Genomic DNA, 18,251 nt, shown 5'->3' with positions numbered 1-18,251 from the left:
AAACTAAACATTTTCAGTAAGACATCAACATCTAAACCTCTGTTAATTCTCAGTAAGATCTTCTGTAGACGTGTGACAGAAATAAAGTCAGTCTGGTTAGTAATAAGTGAAGCTGGTAATGCTGTTTGTGGAGTTGTTGAATCAGATCTTCAGAGATTTAATGTCTTTTATCTTCAGTTCATCTAAGGCTGTGGCTGAAGAAAGTTGTAGTTTGTGTTCTTATTTCTCTTTCTTTCAGTGTTTGTTCACAGCAGGTGTTTGAATGATTGAAAGAATGTTTCAGGAACATCAAACTAACCTTTAAATAACATTCTACTAACATTAAGAAAACTGGACATTTTCATGTTCTTGGAATGTTACAAATCAACGTTCCTAGAATGTTGAATTTTAGATCAAAATTAAGTTGAAAGAACGTTTGAGGAACATCATACCTTATAAAAACGTTCCTATAACATCAAGAAAACTAGATGTTTTTAATGTTCCCAGAACCAACACTGAATATTTAGAGAACGTTCTTATAACAAAATTCTTTTAGCTGGGATGCCCCCCTTAAGAACAATCTGGGTTTACTTTTAAACTGTAAAATATTTAGATATAAGTTTAGCATGTGCTGGATGATGATTTATCAGCCAATGTGTTATTATAGGAAATAAATAGAAACATTTGCTCATTTAGTTGTTATAGCACAAAATGTCAAATAATAAAAGGGGGTAAGATGGGTTATTTTCACCAAATGTCCTGTGTTGGGGTTGAATTGTAAATAAAATGTCATATGAACTGTTTGTCTGTGTTCTGTATTTTGTTTAATGTTTTACCATTATTAACATTTAGTTTTCTTTTGGGACAGTGAGAAATAAAAAATTGCTACAACAATTTAACATTTATTTTAATAAATATCTGGACAGACAACAGGACTTGGTAAAACTAAAAAATTTTCCCATTGGCTCACCATATAATTTCTGATTGAGCCAATGTTAAAACACAAAAATAAAATTCAATTAAGAGAAATTCAATAAGGCCAATTGAAAAAGATCAAATTGGGGAAAAATCTTGCACATCACATGACCATTAATCAACATCAGTGTACCATGCACATGCAATTGCGTTTAATAAAATATAACCATAAAACTTTCAGGGGGGATCCAAGTAAATATTTTAGTGGTTCGGCTGACTGTAACAGACTCAGACAATGGATGATGGAAAGAACCCAAAGTAAATTTATTGAAGTCATGAGTATACAGGACAGGGTATACAGTAGGAGTATATGCAGTGATTTTAAAAAAATCAGCAGAGTAATATCACTTATGAATAGACTTAAATCAACATATCCCTATGTTTAAAATGAACAAAATTAAAAAAAAAAGTTAAATGTAAAAAAAATGATGAAATTCACAGAAAACTTAACTTTATTACAAACAATATACAGTAACATATCAATTAACAAGACTTGCTCATAAAAAAGTCAAAAAGACTTTACAATCCATGCTTGCTTTCTGACAAATAAACCAAAATATGTTGACACATGACAGTACACTACAGCCTTTCCATGATACACTAGTGTTGCAAAAATACTTAAAAATGTACTTAAATGTGCTGACAAGTTTAAACATCAATTAAAACAAATGTCTCATGTTAACATGGGTGTGGTTTGTGAGCGCGACAAGATAAACTTTCTTTAAATGCCATCAAATATGCAGGAATAGAAACTGCCATGCCATGTTTAATACTCATACCAAAATAATGAGAGATTAGTTTTTGAATCCATGCTCAGCAGAATATTGAACGCTCCGAATATGTCCCAGCCTAACATCTGCTGGAAAGTCAGGTGAAGTTATCCATAACATATCCTCAGTTAACACCATCCTCAGGTTTATCCAAAACACTGGAACTGATACACTAAAACCGCCGTTGTGCCTAATTTTAACTGTAGTTTTCATTGCTGATAGATCTTTGACGGCAATCCCCCGGCTGCAATAAATGCCTTTCCTCTGGCATACTTCCGAGTGCAGTGGGATCTGAAAGAAAACACATGAGACAGATGACATTAATGCAAATCTTTGCTTTTGTATGAAGGATGACCAATGAAATGTGTTGCACAAATATATAATTAATATAATATCTAAACCATCTGAAGTCAATGTGTTTAAAGAAAATGTATTCTGCATTTTTACATCTTCATTTGTCTTTAGTGTGTAATGATGAAAAATTCTGCAGAGTTCCAAAGCACAAAGTCCCTCCAGAGGGAGTTCTTCTCTATATCAGTGTCAGTTTCTGAACGCCTCCATTGTAGTCATGAGTTTTCTTCCAGGAACGAACACGTCACAGTATTCCTGATTTAAATAATTCATACACAGAATAAAGAAGCGGGGCCTGGTTGAGTTTGTTAGTAGTGTGTTGAAACTGGTGGTATTGGTAAGAGGAGACAGGAACTAAACATAGTGTTACTGACAGACTGGGGAGAGAGGAGCTGCAACAATGGAGAATATGAGAAAAATAATGAAATAAAAAAGAAAGTGGTGGCCCAGAGCACGGTTCGGTTGGGCTCGAGCGCGGTTCTCATGCAGTGTGAGCGCTAACCGTGCCTGAGCACAGAACAGCTGCTACTTTTCTGTGTGCTACTGTCATCATTATGACGGCAAACATCTTTATTACTACTCTGATAGTACACTTATCAATTGTTTCGAGTGTATTTGGGTTTATAATGGGTCTGCTTCTCAAGTGAGTAAAGCTGCAAATTCCTTCATTAACGTCAGCAGCTGCCTTTGTAATAATCCTCAGGTTTAGATGTTTAGTGGCCTGATTCACTGATACCAGAGTCTCTGATTAAACTGTTTAATGTAAATTATTAATTTCTCATGTTGATATTACTGCAGAAATTCCAAAAATGTTGAGATACTCCTAAAAATATATATAAAATCCTTATGCAGAAAACATTTTTACAGGTTTGTGTAGATTCACACAGACATCAAGAATCAGCATATGAATCTCAACAATGGTGACAATCGAAAAAATATTCAACTCTGAACATCACAAAACAAGCTACTAAAGTCACAAAAAAGCTTTTTGATTGTCACCATTGTTGAGATTCATATGTAGATTTTTGATCTGTTAGTGTTTAATGTCCTGTTGGGATTTAAAGGGTTTCTGCTGAGTTTTGTGGGTTACCATTGTACTGGAGAGTAGATCCTGAGCTTCAGTCTGTGCTTCACACTAAAGGTTGGGCTCAAATAAACCAAATCCACGGATATTGACATGCAGCCAGGAGTCGTGTTTCCTGACATTTATATATGCCTGATTTCGACGGTGGGGAAATACATAAAGCAAATCTGCCTGTGAATATTTTATATAACTACAATATCGGTAGGTTTAAATCAGAGTAATCACTTATATCAATGTTATATATATATCGTAATATTGTCCAGCCCTAAAACATATATAGTTTTATAGTATAGTTTTGGTCAGTGTTTATTTAAAAAAAACAGATTATGCAGAATATAAGATGGAAAATATTTAATTGATGAGTCGTCAAACTAATATAACAATACAATATATACGGTATGATTTGCAGAGGTGTGTAATCCAGGGGTCAAAGAGTAAAAGTCCTGCCATATTTTTATTCCACCCACTGAAGCATTAATGAGATAAATAAGTGATTAATTGAGTGATGATTGAGCATTATTGAAGACACCTGATGATAACAAGCAGAATCACCAAAGGAGAAAATCACAATTTTTAAGTTACCATCACAGAGGTCAGGGTTTGTTTTAGATGAGCTCTTGACCCTTGACTTTTTAGTATTAGATTTTGTTTGGGCAGTTTTAACTGCGTTAAAACCAACCAGACAAGCTAAAGATGTTAAAGTTAAAAGATGATCAGGTGGTGTTGGTTATGTTTTTACATAATCATTATTTGATCTGAATCACTGAACTCATTTAGAGCCCAATCTCTGAGTTAGATTTATATTATTGATTACAGCAGCACTGTGATTCTACAGCACAAGATCAGCTTTATCAATACAATTTTTTTTAGAGTTCTGATTTTTTTTTTAAAAAGCGCTCATTTAAACACACAAACATTAAGAATCATCCTGTGAATCTCAACAGTGGTGGCCATCATAAAGCATGTTGCAGTGCATTCTGGGAGCCACCAATCAAAATTCATCCATGGCTCCCATCATGCATTGCTGTATGAATAAATTATGAGCTAAATTGTCTTAGTAATTTCATTTATTCTCACTATTAAAATTTTGCTGTTTTTCTGTGACTTTTTAGTAGCTTGTTTTCTAATGTTCAGAGTTGATCTGTTGATCAGAATATGTTGCTTGTCACTGTTGTTGAGATTCACAGGCTGATACTTGATGTCTGTGTGTGCCTGAAAGGAGTTTTTTTTTTTGTGATAAGGACAACTTCAAAAAAAAAAAAAAAAAATCTGTATCGTATAAGCTGATCTTGTGCTGTAGAATCACAGTGCTGCTGTAATCAATAATGTAAATCTAACTCAGAGATTGAGCTCTAAATGAGTTCAGTGATTCAGATCAAATAATGATTATGTGAAAAAATAACCAACACCTGATCATCTTTTAATTTTGCTTGTCAGGTTGGTTTAAATGCAGTTAAAACTGCCCAAACAAATTCTAATACTAAAAAGGCAAGGGTCAAAAGCTCAACTAAAACAAACCCTGACCTCGATGATGGTAACTTAAAAATTGTGATTTTCTCCTTTGGTGATTCTGCTTGTTATCATCAGGTGTCTTCAATAATGCTCAATCATCACTCAATTTATCACTTAATTATCTCATTAATGCTTCAGTGGATGAGATAAAAATATGGCAGGACTTTTACTCTTTGATCCCTGGATTACCCACCTCTGATGATTTTACCTCAAAATCCAACAATCTGACACAAAATGATAACTGCAAATCCATGTTTCTCTGCTGGAGTCGAGTTGTTTCTGTGAATTGCAGTGATCCTTTTGCTTCTTTTTTTCTGTAGCTTTCGGCAGTCTTTAAATATATACCTCAGGGTTTGTGTCAAAGCTATTTGTACAGTCAATCAAAAAGCTCTTTCCCGTTTTGGATGTGTTTTGTGTGTTTTTTGCTGCATTCACGCTGAAAACCAATGCTGCCGCTCAGTCTTTGTGCCACTCAGTGGGCGTGACCGCAGATCTAACGGTCGATGGTGACGTCACGTGCATATCCTCTATAGGAGAGAGCATGGCAACAGGATCATTTAGTCTCATTACTTTTAATGAAGATGATTGTGTGTTGAGCGCCTGTGACTTGCTTTCAATTTCATATGCGGCAGTTTGCACTGTCATATCTGGATATAACATGTTATTTAGCCTAGCCTATAGCACACTCTCACACGTTTATTTTTTAGCATTTTTGGGAGAAGTTAAATTTACATATGTGGTTTTAACAACCAGATGCATTCAGACTTCATTTAGCGTCCCAGACCACCTCCTGAAGTGGTTTGAGCAATCGGATTTTAGTCTCGAATGCGTTTCGGAGGGCATTTACACCTGTTCTTTTCACGATCGGATAGCTATCCCATCCAAGAAAATGCATGAAGTGACTAGGTGTAAACAAGCCCTAAATGACTGACCGTCTTGATCTAAAATATGGTCATTATTACACTGGAATATTTGAGTTACTCACCAGAGACAGAAACACTGAATAACTTGAATGAGGTTTCTCCACTTCTGTTGTTCTGTAGTTTATATTCTCCAGAGTCAGTGGTTGTGGTGTTTGTGATGGTCAGAGATCCAGTCTGATCGTCCAGCTTCAGTCTGTCTCTGAATCTCTCATCAGGACCATGATGTGTAGTCGTCACTTCCGTCCCTCCTTTGGTTTCAGCTATGACAGTGTCTTTGTCTCCAAACATCCACAGGATCACATCATCTGTCTGTAGTCTAGTATCAGTGCTGAGTGTGACAGATTCTCCCTCCATCACTAGCTTTACCTCATCTGTCACAGCAGCACAGAAACAGAAAATATAGTAGATAATTTAGAACAAGAAAACAAACCATAGTAAAAAGCAGCTAAAGCAACATGAACTCGTGCTCTCATTTTATAACTGTAAATGTAGCTATAAATCTATTTTACAAGTCAAATGGCTCAATTCCCATGTTTGTTGTGATCTGTGTTTTGGACCATCATTGTATCTGATTCATATATGATCAGTTACTGTAATATATGGTGCATTAATTCACTAAAACAATGTTTATTTCAGGAAACGTTATGATCAGATAAATATTTTTTTTATTGAATTTACATTGCTGTCATTTGTTCTACATTTGACTTTCGTTTGTACCAGTCTACAGGTCTAATTTTGATCAGCTGTAGACTTTATATTTTAAGATATTTATATTTAAAGATTGGAGTTACTCACCAAAGACAGAAACAATGAATCTCTTAGATGAGGTTTTTCCACTTCTTCTGATCTTTAGTTCATAATCTCCAGCATGTTTAGTTGTGGTGTTTGTGATGGTCAGAGATCCAGTCTTCTTGTCCAGCATCAGTCTTTTTTTGAATCTCCCATCAGGAACATCATATATAAAGTTATCTCCTCTTTTGATTTCAGCTATAGGAGAATTTCCAAACATCCACAGAATCTGATCATCTGTCTGTAGTTCAGCGTTAGTGTTTAGGGTGACATCCTCTCCTTTAATCAATGATAGTGGCGTCACTGTATCTGTATCTGCAGCACACAGAAACAGAGAAACACAGAAATTAGAACAAGAAAACCAAAAACAGCAGAAATTAACGGAATCAGCTGGTTATCGGGTCATTCGCTCCAAATCTCTCACCTACTCAGTGATTGATCACAAGAGAAACCAGCCTGAGCTGCTTTAAGATGGCCTAAGCTTGTTAAAGCTGGTCTTCCATCCTGACCAGCCCAAAATGTCTCTAAAACCAGCCAACAGACCAGGCTGGGAGACCAGCTAAGACCATGTTACCAACTTCAACAGGCCAGGAAAAATATTGTGCCCCAGAAGACTATGACAGTCATACAGTACAAACACACACGCACTTTGATAAAACTATTTGAAACGTGGGGCCAGGGAGCGTTTGCACAAGCTGTGTGCAAGTTACAACTTAGCATAATTTTTACGTAAAGAGGCACCAAGTTATGACTTGCACACAACTAAATATTTTTGAGTTGCACCATTAATCTAATAACCATTAATCAAAGTTAAAACGTACAAATTCGATTCCAAAAAAGTTGGGACACTGTACAAATTGTGAATAAAACAGAATGCAATGATGTGGAAGTTTCAAATTTCAAAATTTTATTCAGAATACAACATAGATGATATATCAAATGTTTAAACTGAGAAAATGTATCATTTTAAGGGAAAAATAAGTTGATTTTAAATTTCATGGCATCAACACATCTCCAAAAGTTGGGACAAGGCCATGTTTTCCACTGTGTGGCATCCCATCTTCTTTTTATAACAGTCTGCAAACGTCTGGGGACTGAGGAGACAAGTTGCTCAAGTTTAGGAATAGGAATGTTGTCCCATTCTTGTCTAATACAGGCTTCTAGTTGCTCAACTGTCTTAGGTCTTCTTTGTCGCATCTTCCTCTTTATGATGCGCCAAATGTTTTCTATGGGTGAAAGATCTGGACTGCAGGTTGGCCATTTCAGTACCCGGATCCTTCTTCTACGTAGCCATGATGTTGTAATTGATGCAGTATGTGGTCTGGCATTGTCATGTTGGAAAATACAATGTCTTCCCTGAAAGAGACGACGTCTGGATGGGAGCATATGTTGCTCTAGAACTATATACCTTTCAGCATTGATGGTGCCTTTCCAGATGTGTAAGCTGCCCATGCCACACGCACTCATGCAACCCCATACCATCAGAGATGCAGGCTTCTGAACTGAGCGCTGATAACAACTTGGGTTGTCCTTGTCCTCTTTAGTCCGGATGACATGGCGTCCCAGTTTTCCAAAAAGAACTTCAAATTTTGATTCGTCTGACCACAGAACAGTTTTCCACTTTGCCACAGTCCATTTTAAATGAGCCTTGGCCCAGAGAAAACGCCTGCACTTCTGGATCATGTTTAGATATGGCTTCTTTTTTGACCTATAGAGTTTTAGCCGGTAACAGCGAATGGCACGGTGGATTGTGTTCACCGACAGTGTTTTCTGGAAGTATTCCTGAGCCCATGTTGTGATTTCCATTACAGTAGCATTCCTGTATGTGATGCAGTGGCGTCTAAGGGCCCGAAGATCACGGGCATCCAGTATGGTTTTCCGGGCTTGACCCTTAAGCACAGAGATTGTTCCAGATTCTCTGAATCTTTGGATGATATTATGCACTGTAGATGATGATAACGTCAAACTATTTGCAATTTTTCTCTGAGAAACTCCTTTCTGACATTGCTCCACTATTTTTCACCGCAGCATTGGAGGAATCGGTGATCCTTTGCCCATCTTGACTTCTGAGAGACACTGCCACTCTGAGAGGCTCTTTTTACACCCAATCATGTTGCCATTCCTTATATGTACATTTAACTTTTCTGGCCTCTTATTGCTACCTGTCCCAACTTTTTTGCAATGTGTAGCTCTCATGAAATCCAAAATGAGCCAATATTTGGCATGACATTTCAAAATGTCTCACTTTCAACATTTGATATGTTATCTATATTATATTTGCCACCTTAAATTTATTTCCAGGGGCATTTTACCTACATAAGGGCATTTTTCTGAACTTACTAGATGTATGCATCACCTTTTATGTCAAATTCTAAAATTCAAATTAAATTCAGTTAAAGTAATAGCACAGTGAAGGGCTGTTACCAATCAAATGAAATCATTATCAACAAAATCCATATTTGTAACGCAGAGGTGACACAAAAGCGGCATGAGAAGTGGCATTAACATATTTACACAGCATTTACAATTGTCTACATAAATTTCATTTAATTTTTAATTTGAAATTATTTCTAATTTTAACTTTTTAATTAAAATGTACTTTGAATATGAAACTAAACTGGTAGCAGGTGGCAGCAAGTCACTGTCTTAACAAGTAAGTCATTCATTTAACTGATTTGTTCAAACGACTGATTCATTCAGTATAAAAAAAACATTTCTGTCTGTTGTACGGAGAGACTGTTCTGCTGTTCATTTTGGAATTTTTGTTGGCAAAATAAATAAAAAAAAACAGACAATATTGTGTCTAAAATACATTAAAATAAATATCACATTTGCAATAATGCTGATTTTGGGAAAACGGCACTCTTGCTCGTGTGATATATTAATATAAACTACATCATATCATAAAGTCATCAGGGCAAAAATGCCTGTGTATCTTGAATTTTGAGGGCATATAAATGCATGATTTAGATGTGTCAAAGTCAAAATGTCATCTAAAATTTAAGCCTCTCATAAGCAAACTTACTTGTTTTAGCCATAATTTGATGTACGAGTATAGGGATCTTGTGGTGATAGCAAAACCCAACAGCTGCAAACACCAGCAGGACAACACCAATAACAATCCCTGCTATTTTACCTGAAGACAGACATGGTACTGTAATGATAAAGAGAGACAGTCATTAGTGTGAGTGAATGAGTCAGACTAAAATTGCATTTGGCTAAAACAAGGTAAATATGAATCTGATTCTGTTTAAGAGGAATAATGAGCCTCTAATATTTTGAAACATGTCAGCGGTATTAAAGCTTTCACTCAGATGTCTTGGGCTCTGACATGTTAAATTGTTCATTTAACTTTAGGATTGTTTATAGAGCTCTGATCACCCTTGACCGACTTGATGGACTCACCACTGACAGTAACAGTGAATCTCAGGTGTCTGTTGCTGTTGATCTGCAGTTCATAGAGTCCAGAGTCTGAGGTTTTGCATTTGGTGATGGTCAGAGATCCAGTCTGGTTATTAAGCTGCAGTCTGTCTCTGAATCTTTCATCATCACCATCATATGTATAGAACTGTTGGGCCAGCGAGGACTGGTTTTTATAGATTCCAGCTAGGATAGTGTCTCCAAACATCCACATTATCTCATCATCTGTCTGTATTTCAGTAAGACCAGTCTGTAGAGTGACAGAATCTCTCTTCATCACGGACTCTGTCCTCATTTCACCTGTAACAACAAGCACATAAAGAAAAAAGAATTAAATGCATACAGGAAGATTAAACAAATATTGCAGTTAAAAACGAAAAGAGATTTCATCATAAGATCAAGTGACTGTGTGGTCTGATGTATAAATGTTATATTGACACAAAATGGGCACTGAAGGGGCGTACTTCATTTCCCACAAACCTGATTAGGATTAAATAAAAACAATCTTGGTGTAAATACATGCAGACTGAAATGTGTGATTTTGTGAATTCACTGGCCAAGAAATGAACAGAACAGTTTGATTCAATACTCCATTTTTCATTTAATAATAATAAAAAATCATTAAATTTAAAATTGAAAAATCTCATCTTCATGTATGAGGTTAAAAATTCAGATCCGAAATCCAGACTGATTCATATTAACACATAGGGCCCTATTTTAACGATCTAAACGCGAAGTGTAAAGCGCACGGCGCAGGTGCACTCAGGGCGTGTCCAAATCCACTTTTGCTATTTTAATGATGGAAAAACGGTCTGTGCACCGGGGCGCATTTTTTAAATGGGTTGTCCCTATTCTCTTAATGAGTAATGGGCGTAACGTTCAATAAACCAATCAGAGTGTCATCTCCCATTCCCTTTAAGAGTGAGATGCGCTCGCGCCATGGTGGATTGCTATTTACATGGCGTACACGTGATGAGTCAGTTAATATACTGTATATGTGTGTGCATTGGCACGATTGTTCAATTAATTAGCCAATTTCGTTCATCATTATAAGTAGTAATAGGCTGAATTGAAAATAGGTAGCCTAATTCTAATACACGCAATGACTATTCATCATTAAATTTTTATATTTATGTAGCCTACACAATAATATTCTTTTACACTGTAATCCTTTTGTTTTTAATATTTGGCATGTTTGTGTGATGCGCATCCCTGTGTGTAATAAGCAAAGTCAACGCGCACTGTGGACGCGCCCAGAGGCGCAGTTTCTACCAACGCGCTCTAACAAAAAAATATTGCGCCATTGACTTTAGACTTTAGACCAGATTTGAGTTGGTCTATGGCGCAGTCTATTTTCAGCTCCTTAAAATAGCAATGCGCCTGAACACACCTCTTTTTTAGACCAGCACAACCATGGGCGTACTAACTGGTGCCAATGCATTTACTAATTTAAGGACACGGCGCTGAACGGGAAAACGCGAACGGCGCCGGACGCAAACTAGCAAACACACTTGCGCTGCGCCTTGCATCGCATTGCGCCGGGTGTATTATAGGGCCCATAATATTAAAGATATACACTACCAGTCAAAAATTTAGAAACTACTATTTTTAATGTTTTTGAACAAGTCTCTTATGCTCATTAAGGCTGCATTTATTTCATAATAAATACAGAAAAACAATAATATTGTGAAATATTCCAATTTAAAATTATGGTTTTCAAGTTTAATATACTTTAAAATATAATTTATTTCTGTGATGCAAAGCTGAATTGTCAGCATCATTACTCCCGTCTTCAGTGTCACATGATGCTTTATTATTGTTTTTTCTGTATTTATTATGAAATAAAAGCAGCCTTAATGAGCATAAGAGACTTCGTTCAAAAACATTAAAAAAATAAATGTTTCCAAACTTTTGACTGGTAGAGTAAGACTGCTAACAGATCAGATTATGAAGTCTTTTCCCATATCATTTCCATCCTTGACAGCAAAATTGTCTTTCAATTTTAAAAAAGCACATTTATTGGAATAAAAATTAATATGCACCATTAACTTTTTTTTGTTTACTGGCATGAGAATAGCCAAAACATATATTCATAATATATTTTCTGAAAACAATTTGAATATTTTATTCACATTTTTTAAAGTTTTACTTCTCATGTAAATTTTTCCATTTTTATGCATGATTGATATTTTTACACTATGAAAATGAAGGGGAAAAATAAAATTTACAACCAGTCTCTGGTAAAGTGATAAAACAAACTGTAACAATACGTGTTTCCACATGCACACATCAACATATCTCTTGAACAGGAAGACTTTCTTTGACAGAGGGAGGTGTGGCCTCAAAATTAAAGTCATTAGGAAATCAAAACTGACAATTCTTGTTTTTTTTTTTTTTTAATGGAATATTGCTAAATCTATTCTAAATGATTTATCCGTCCACATCATTTGTTTTAAATTCATGTGCCTCTAATCTTGAATCAGAATATCTTCCCTTCCCTCTTGCAGTGACATCTCTTAATGTTTCTGTAAAGCTGCTTTGAAACTATATGTATTGTGAAAAGCGCTATACATACAGTATAAATGTGAACTGAATCTCTTCTATTCTCTGATGATGAAGGCGGTGCAACCTGTCACTCACATGAGATCCACCAATAGCAAACCACAAGCATCCAATCAATTCCCTACAGACAAAATCAAGCCCCGCCCTACATTTGTTCTTGTTTAGAAGCCATTTCTCTCAGATGCAGTGTGCCATTATAAATCAATAGCTTTTATCACAAGAGAGAGTTTGAGGACAATAATTATTAAAGGGACAGTTCACCCAAAAATTAAAATTTGATGTTTATCTGCTCACCCCCAGCGCATCCAACATTTGTTTCTTCAGCAGAACTCAAATGATGATTTTTAACTCCAACCGTTGCCGTCTGTCAGTCAAATAATGCGAGTGAAAGGGAACTCTATTAATAATAGTTGAGAAAACGTGCATAGAAAAATCCAAATTAAACCCTGCGGCTCGTGACGACACATTGATGTCCTAAGACATAGTATTTGACTGGCAGACATCAACGGTTGGAGTTAAAAATCATCATTTGAGTTCTGCTGAAGAAACAAAGTCACCTACATCTTGGATGCGCTGGGGGTGAGCAGATAAACATCAAATTTTCATTTTTGGGTGAACTATCCCTTTAAACTAATAGTTTCAGTTATGTATCTGTTTAAGCCTTAAAAAAATATTCAGTGCAAACAGTAATTTTAATCTTACAATTAAATTTATTATTACATTAACCCCAGTTTCACAGACAAGGCTTAAGTCTAGTCCTAGACTAAAAGGCATGTTTGAGCTTTTTTTTAACTAAAAAGGAACTTTCACTGACAGGCATAACATTATGACCACCTTCCTAATATTGTGTTGGTCCCCCTTTTGCTGCCAAAACAGCCCTGACCCGTCGAGGCATGGACTCCTCTAGACCCCTGAAGGTGTGCTGTGGTATCTGCACCAAGATGTTAGCAGCAGATCCTTTAAGTCCTGTAAGTTGTGAGGTGGAGCCTCCATGGATCGGACTTGTTTGTTCAGCACATCCCACAGATGCTCGATTGGATTGAGATCTGGGGAATTTGGAGGCCAAGTCAACACCTCAAACCATTCCTGAACCATGTTTGCTTTGTGGCAGGAGCATTATCCTGCTGAAAGATCCACAGCCACCAGGAAATACAGTTTCCATGAAAGGGTGTACATGGTCTGCAACAATGCTTAGGAAGGTGGTACGTGTCAAAGTAACATCAACATGGATGGAACATGGCAGGACCCAAGGTTTCCCAGCAGAACATTGCCCAAAGCATCACACTGCCTCCGCCGGCTTGCCTTCTTCCCATAGTGCATCCTGTTGCCATGTGTTCCCCAGGTAATCGACTCACACGCACCCGGCCATCCACATGATGTAAAAGAAAACGTGATTCATCAGACCAGGCCACCTTCTTCCATTGCTTTGTGGTCCAGTTCTGATGCTCACGTGCCCACTGTTGGCTCTTTCGGCAGTGGACAGGGGTCAGCATGGGCACCCTGACTGGTCTGCAGCCCCATACACAACAAACTGTGATGCACTGTGTTAAATGCCCTAATTAAAATAAGGCTCAATCTTAAACTTAATCTAAGCCCTGTCTGTGAAACCGGGACTGAAAGACACAAGCTACTCACCGCTGACAGTCACATTGAATGACTTGTGTATGGTGTGATTGCTGCTGCCGGTACTGATGTCGACTTCATAAAATCCAGAGTGTTCGGTTCTTATGTTCCTGATGGTCAGAGATCCAGACCAATAGTCCAGCTGTAGTCTGTGTTTGAATCTCTCATCAGGACCACCATATTTAGAGATGTTTCTATTCTTTTTATTGATTTCAGCTACAGGAGGGAGTTGATGTTCAAACCTCCACTGTATCACATCATCTCTCTGTATTTCAGTAAGATCAGTGTTTAGAGTGACTGAATCTCCCAACATTACTGACACTGACTTCACTGGATCAACAGGCAAAGCTGGAAAAGAAACAGAAATAGTTACTGCAACTGTTTAGATCATCACTGGTCCAAAAGCACATTTCAGCTCTTGAAGATCTCCTGGATAAAGCAACAACACTTTCGACCATCCAGAGGATAAGTAATCTGGAGAACTGATGGATGGAAAGCAAAAACAAAAAAACTTCTAAAAGAAAATGTGTTCATAAAATAATTCCTCACTCTTGTATGACTTGAGCTTGTCACTGAAATGAAGTTGGTTAGCGAAGTTATGATTCTATGACTAAATAATCAAATCTGCTATGCTGATATGTATGGCCATTTCCAGGCATATGAGAACTAGAGGAGACGCTAATTACAACATTTACAAACTGATACTCACCACTGACATTGAATATCTTGTTTAGAGTATGTCCGCTGGTTGCTTCATAAGGTCCAGAGTGTTCAGTTCTGATGTTTCTGATAGTGAGATCTCCAGTTTGATTGTCCAGTTTCAGCCGGCCTCTGAATCTCTGATTAAGAGCTTCATCATATATAAAGCTCTTATTGGCTCCTCTGTTGATCTGAGCTATGCGGACGCCTTCAGCTCCAAACCTCCACTCTAACACATCATTTTTCTCTATTTCAGTGAGGTTAGTGTGTAAAGTGACAGAATCTCCCTCCACCACTGACACTGACTCACCAAACACACCTGCAGATAAAAAAGGAACAATTAGACAGACAAAAATAGATCCAATTATAAACAGACTTATGTGCCCTCCAGAAGCTTGTGTTCTTGTGGTGTCATCATCCCAAAGAGGCACAAAAACACTTTTACGGACCTTTGACTGTTTCCTGCTGGTGGAATGACCTGACCAACTCAAATCAAGCTTTTTCGTCAACACTTGACCTATTAATACTAACACTTACTATTCTATTTCTATGCTATTTTTAATTTAAAAATGTTTGCAACATGTACTGTGCTAGACTAACTGGGACTGGTTATTTTTGGTTTGATTGCTTCTATTGTTCTTGTCATTTAGATAAAAGCGTCTGCTAAATAATTAAATGTAATCTGTCAGCATACAGACTTGATGTAATTTAGTCTTGCCTAAAAAACTAATTTCGTAGTTTACATTAAATTGAAATACAAATTATAGATTTAATTTAATAATAGGCTAACAAAACGGGTAAGAGTTGGTTTTATATTCGCACATTCGGACATCCGTATTCAATAGCCTTGTTAATCACACTACATTGGACATTCAGTGGACATTCACAAGTAAATATGCCTTTAAAACAATACTTGCCTATTTTGATCGACTGTGAAAAATGTTGTAAGTTGACAATCGTTGGTTGTCAATATCATGTCGCTGCTTAAAATTCGCAAACATTAATTTATTGCACATTTATTGGAAAGTCTGAATTTATCAGAAGTCCGAATGTGCGAATATAAAACCAACTTTACCGAAGTCTACTAAATACAGAACTCATGAATACCATAACTGTGTCAGCAGCAGGGCAAAGTAACATGTATTTGTTGTAATGAAAGCTTGTCAATCTGTCTTTCAAAAAACATGAAATATTAAATATAAGGAAAAATAAATGTTAGCAGATGACAAGGGTTGTTGCATTACTTTCCCTATTTACATTTACTCTTTGTTCATGGCATTAATTGACAGTTTCTGATAAGTATTTCCATGAGTAGATCGAATTAAATTTTCTGTCAGACATATAGGGAAACAATATATCATGTATTAACTAACAAACTCACAATGAACAATTATGTTAGTTAATAAACATTCAATTGTTTGTTCATGTTCACAGTGCATTAACAAATGTTAATACAACTTTTGATTTGAATAATGAATTCAAATCAATGAATAATTGATAAATGATTAATTAACATTAACTAAGATTAATGAATGCTGTAGAAGTATTGTGCATTAATTAGTTCATGTACAAAAGTAGTTAATTTATGTTACTAATGAAACCTTTTTGTAAAGTGTTACCATTTTCAAAATACACAGACATTACCACAAATGTGTTTTAAACAACCATCCTCAATCTCCCCTACTTTTACTAAAACACTTAAGAAATAAACTTTGACCCCATCTTAACAAACATTAACATCGTGGCTGCGTCCGAAAACTGAAAAATGCTGCCTTCCGAGGACACATTTCAAGATAAGAAGGCATCAAGGCACGTCCGAATCCAATGTTAGCTTCACTTCCTCTCTCATGAGATACCTTCCTCAGATCGATTTCTGAAGGAAGCATATGTATCCTTAGCTGCCTTTGATATCCCACAATCCTGTGCTTTCCATTCTGTGACAGTTGAGCTAGAAAAATAAAGATGGCGTCCGAAAGCTGCGTTTGCTGCTCAGTTTGTGTATAAATGTACGATTTTGATCAACATATTTCAATTTTGATATCATTTCTATCGATAAATTACTACTGTAGTAATTAAATATTTGTTTAGTTCTCACCAAAGCTTGCGCTATATTGCTGTAGATCATTAAACTGTTACGCTGCCTCAGAAGTCTGTCCGAAATCAATTTCGTGAGGTACCTTCATGCACAAACGCTGCCATACAATTCTCTTATAAGATAGCGAGGCAGCAAGACAGCTACCTAGGTTTTCGGACGCAGCCCGTGCTCTTTAAAGTCTATCCAGGCCAGGAAACTGTTCGTGCCTTAAATGCTACTAAAATATAGTTGATTTATTAGGAAACTGTGTGAATAACAATATGAAATGAATGAAAATAAACTGGGATTTTACAAAGCAAGTTAATACTAAACTGTTAAGTAAATAAACATAGTCTTACCGTCAAAGACAATATAGAGCACAAAGAACAATAACATCTTCTTCATATTGCTGTGGATGTCAGTAAAATATGAAAATACGAACATACGAAGATGATAGGCTGTTATTTGTAATAATCTGCGCCGCCGTGTCGTTGTCAGTACGTTGTTCCCGAGGCGATTGATAGACAAATCACTGAAAACTCGACTGAAGATCGACAGAAAACTCCATGCAGACTGCTGATGAATTTATTTGATTAGCCAATATCTGTTATCTGTCATTAAAAGCAAAAAAGGGCCGAATTCTCCGTGACACAGGATTTATAAGCATACAGTTAGGGACGGCTCCAGGATCAGTGCCAGTGGATATTCCCAAGTATCATTGAAACTATCATAAAAACAACACGTGACATGCGAGGGCCAGTCAGGGCAAGTACACCTGTCTGCAGCCTGCATAACCGCCCCATACCTGCTCTGATCTGCTCAATCCTCATTCATAGGCTAACATGATAGAAAGGCCCTGTCTCAACCCTGCTGAAAAAAACAATAGAAACCATTACAGAAATTGTAATGGTTTTAATGGTTTTAAAGGGAACTGTATTGGTTTTAATGGAAACTATAATGGTCCTAGTGGGTCTGTATGGGTAATTTGCTTTTTTCTATTGGTGGCACGTTTTGCCTATTTGCCTGTATTGGTTTTAATGGAAAATGTAATGGTCCAAGTGGGTTTCTATTGGTAATTTGCCTTCTTCTATTGGTAGCATATTTTGCCTATTGGATACCATTAAGGACCAATAGAACATCTTTGGCAACCTATAGATTACACGTTGGTATCTACTGGACACCAGTATGAACCATTAGAACTCCAATAAATTGTTTCTTTTGTTTGATTTAATGATGTACACATACACAATTTATAGGTTAGATGCAGATTTATTTATTTATTTTTACAATTATTGCAACACAACAAAATAGATTAAATACGACACACAAACTAAATCTTAGCTCAATTTTCAATTGTTAAATGGTATTAAGCTTATCCTTATGTAATATGTATAGAAATTATACTGTTAAATATATGTATTGTTTAATAGAATTCACACAAAATTGTTCATTCATATAGGTCATGGGTCAACATAACTTTCCATTTTGTC

At 36.4% G+C, this 18,251-nt stretch overlaps 1 protein-coding gene across 1 annotated transcript; it reads right to left on the bottom strand.

The window, feature by feature from the left end:
* Positions 1-1,436: 1,436 nt before the first annotated feature.
* LOC137027964 (uncharacterized) lies at positions 1,437-17,451 on the bottom strand. The gene is made up of 8 exons (XM_067396610.1): positions 17,121-17,451; positions 14,698-15,006; positions 14,001-14,336; positions 9,789-10,103; positions 9,409-9,537; positions 6,390-6,698; positions 5,657-5,965; positions 1,437-2,015 (listed from the first exon to the last, which is right to left on the bottom strand). Exons 1-8 carry the CDS (start codon positions 17,203-17,205, stop codon positions 1,921-1,923), a joined length of 1,887 nt encoding a protein of 628 aa, XP_067252711.1. The 5' UTR covers positions 17,206-17,451; the 3' UTR covers positions 1,437-1,920.
* Between the last annotated feature and the right edge of the window lie 800 nt (positions 17,452-18,251).

The sequence above is a fragment of the Chanodichthys erythropterus genome, chromosome 10, assembly GCF_024489055.1.
Source record: "Chanodichthys erythropterus isolate Z2021 chromosome 10, ASM2448905v1, whole genome shotgun sequence".
Taxonomy (NCBI): Eukaryota; Metazoa; Chordata; class Actinopteri; order Cypriniformes; family Xenocyprididae; genus Chanodichthys; species Chanodichthys erythropterus.
The sequence above is the reverse complement of the archived record's forward strand: the minus strand, read 5'-3'. Positions and strand labels throughout refer to the sequence as shown.

Bases quoted from the DNA above. Each gene is read 5' to 3' on its own strand.
- LOC137027964 (XM_067396610.1), bottom strand. From the start codon at position 17,205: ATGTTCGTATTTTCATATTTTACTGACATCCACAGCAATATGAAGAAG. The intron at 15,007-17,120 runs GTAAGACTATGT...TTTTATCTGCAG, and splicing joins GCTCTATATTGTCTTTGACG to GTGTGTTTGGTGAGTCAGTG. The intron at 6,699-9,408 runs GTAAGTTTGCTT...TGTGTGCTGCAG, and splicing joins TCAAATTATGGCTAAAACAA to ATACAGATACAGTGACGCCA.